The following is a 3,157-nucleotide window of genomic DNA, read 5'->3' as shown; positions in this document are numbered from 1 at the left end:
CTTCCGGACCAATCATAAAGTCTACGCCACGTAATCTACGAAGGAATCTACAGTCTCCAACCTCCTATGAAGCAAGTCGAGAGTTTTGCAAAAATGGGATGTCATTTTTCAGGATCGCAAACCAAAAAACCTCATCACAGGGCACATTAACGTCGTCCCCCACAATTTCTGGTGAAGATATTTTAGCAAGTGAGCAGTGTAAGAAAAACAGCCCACCTGTGAATAAGCAATTACATGACAGATCCGAACAGAATGCAGGAACGTCTGTCTTGCACCTCATTAGTTGTGGAAAGAGATGGCAGAAGTAAAAGCAACGAAAATTTAGAGGCTTTATTAGTAAAAGAACATGCTTTCCTTCTGCCTGATACAGTTCTCCAAAACCCTCTGAGAACAGTCAGTCTTGCTCAGACACTGAAGTGCCAGCAATATCTGAACTGGATGTTTCACATATTTGCAGAGTGGAGTGCCGAAGATGCCCGTGGCCAGCCAGTTAGTAGTAGAGAGACAAACTGGAACACTCCCTTTGGCCAAGACCAAAGGAAAAAGGGCGAACAGACAACAGAATAACTGTCTAGGAAAAATGCAAATGGTACCTGTGGTGTTGGAACTGAAAGGTCTCCCTCACAGCGGCATAGTCGCAAAAGACGCTGTAAAACCAAGCATTTTGGAGCAAAGAGGATCTTTGAAAAGACTAAAGCAAGTCACCAATGATTCTCCATTGCTGGTAGGCGACCTGTTGCGGACAGAGGAGGAATGTAAACTCAGGCAAGAGGAAGAAGATAGGAAGCTGGCCTTCCGACTTCAACGAGTGTTAAACAGTGAAATTCACAATGTCAATAGGTGCAGAGGTAGTGAAGATGAATACCTTCTGAGGTCTAATAGCACCACGCGTGCAAGCACTTAAGTTTCTTTATGGACTGCTGTTTAATATTGATAGGGTTCTTTTCAATTCATTTTTTTTTTTCTTTTTTAAACTAAATGGCCTTTGGATCAAGATGAAAGCTTTCGTCATTGCAGGACACACAAGTTGTACTTTGGCTGCTAATGGGCAGATTTATATGCAAGTTAACAGGCACTTTATGTCAGCATTTCTTAAAATTTTTCATTGCGCATTAATCGATCACATGTAAAAGCACAAATAAGTAGCAATATATCTTTGTTGCCAAAAAATGTAAAGAGAAAATGTACAAATTCTGAATGTGCATTCATTCTTCTATCAGACGTTTGGGAAAGCATACATTTTGGTTTTGTTTACACTTCTCCTAAAATCAGAGCGGTCAATTTTTCAGAGTAAAATTCACTCCAAGACCTGGACTGAAGAGTGAACCGTTTATGTAGTGTGGCCGTGCTTCAGATGTTATGAAGCTCCAACATGTGACAAAGAAAATTCTCCTAAAATAACCAGGCCCCAGAAGGGCGGACTGGAGGCAGAATGTTCATGGTTTATCAGTTGCGCGGACTTCCGTCAAGTTACTGTACCAGCAGGAATCACGTAATGTCCACAAAATACCTCTTGACATATGCAGTTGCTCTGAGGAATAAAATGCTCTAAAATCCCACTTGCTTATTTAGTGTAAAAGTCTCATCCTTTCCATAGTAGTTACTTCTAGAGGTTTGATCCTGTGGCAAGCACCAGGTCATAACTTTGGTGGGCTGTTTTCAGGAGCTTAGACTTGGTTTTCATCATCAGACTTTGAGCAAAGGCAAAAGGGAAAAGTGAGAAGGACGAGAGATGGGAAAACAGTGACAAAGTTAGAAGGTGAGTAAGAAATAGAACATGTAAGAGTGAGCTAGTCAGGAAGTGCAGCCCAGTAAATGAAAGGGGCATGAGAACATGCAAATGACCAGGCAGTCTTGGCATTCTGAAACACTGGCATTTGGCAGTGAATTTAGAAAATCTTTGGGCCTCTGCCCTTTTTTCCCATTAAGCACTAGTACAGCTAAATCCAAAAAAGCTGTATGAATACTGTAAAGAGCTTTTGGTTACTTGGAGTGTTATTTATGCAGAACCTGTGCGCCTTTGATTGCACATTGGTTGAGTTCCATGTGCAGTGTGCACTTGAGTCTGGTGATCCGTGAACATTTGTGAGATGACTATTATTGACTACCAAAACCACCACAGTTTCCGTATTCTGATGCCTGCTATACTGTTTACTCTTGCCATCTCTTATAGAATCTTCATTCTTAATGTTTGACAAGCACGTTCAAGAGTATCTTTCATACTAGCCATAAGGGTTTTCTTGTTCATGTTTTACCACAACTTAAGAGGTCATCCCCAGAACCAGAAAACAAACAGATGATTAAAGTTGTTTTGGATTCAGGGAAACCAGCATCAACCAACGGATCACTAACCTCAGATCTGTGATGGAGAGAAAACCTTCAGTGCTCCTTTGGGTCTGGAAACCAGAAGACAAGATTCATGCTCCTACTACCGCTGGGCTAGGACTGTATTGGTCAGGGATGCTGCAGACTCTCCACACTAGCAGTCAACATCTTGCATGGTGTTTCTAAATGTCGTGAGATGGCCAAAGATTACAGCTTGATATTCATGCCCCTCCTCCAGGCAAAGGATTGGTTACAACTGATTAGTAGTGCAGTTCAGTTGTGACATTCTAAGTTGGTGGTGTCCCCTTGAAGCTGTCCCTATATGCTTCTGTGAGAATGTTCATAAACGGGCAGTTGGTATCTGCCTGTAATCGTTAAGTCTCACCAACCAGGCTGTGTCTAGATGTGGAAAACCTATTTTGGACTTACCTAACTCTTACAGTGGGCTTATGCCCACCAATTGCTTAGTTGGCTTTCACTAATTTCTTTGCTTCTTGGACAATGGCTTTCTAAATCTTCCATCTTGTATTTGTCCCTCTCCTGGAGCAAATCCTATCCTCTTGACTGACTCGTGTTCTTCCACTGCCCCCTTTATGTTACTATTTTTTTTTTCTTTTTGATTAACCGCTTGCATGCTCATGACGAGCCCAGCTCGTCATGAGGCACAGTGGAGCTGTGCTCATGACGAGCTGGGCTGGTCATAACGGGCGCGGCCCGCCCACGTGCGATTGAGTCCCCGCCTGTGCGGGAGAATCAATCGGTGGGCGGGGTAGTGACGACTGTGCCTCATGACTAGCCGGGCTCGTCACTAGCACCGCCGCGTGCATTCCCC

At 43.2% G+C, this 3,157-nt stretch overlaps 1 protein-coding gene across 1 annotated transcript in view; it reads left to right on the top strand.

Annotated features, from left to right (window-relative positions):
• RNF169 (ring finger protein 169) overlaps positions 1-1,559 on the top strand; it is a 169,858-nt gene extending 168,299 nt beyond the window's left edge. The window contains 8 exon segments of the mRNA XM_085623844.1: positions 15-75; positions 78-120; positions 122-287; positions 289-370; positions 373-477; positions 480-581; positions 584-663; positions 665-1,559. Of these exon segments, the coding sequence (XP_085479970.1) occupies positions 15-75; positions 78-120; positions 122-287; positions 289-370; positions 373-477; positions 480-581; positions 584-663; positions 665-904 (879 nt within the window). The 3' untranslated portion in view covers positions 905-1,559.
• Positions 1,560-3,157: the final 1,598 nt, after the last annotated feature.

This window comes from Triturus cristatus, chromosome 8 (genome assembly GCF_964204655.1).
Source record: "Triturus cristatus chromosome 8, aTriCri1.1, whole genome shotgun sequence".
In the NCBI taxonomy this organism is placed as follows: domain Eukaryota; kingdom Metazoa; phylum Chordata; class Amphibia; order Caudata; family Salamandridae; genus Triturus; species Triturus cristatus.
This window is presented reverse-complemented; position numbering and strand designations above follow the sequence as displayed.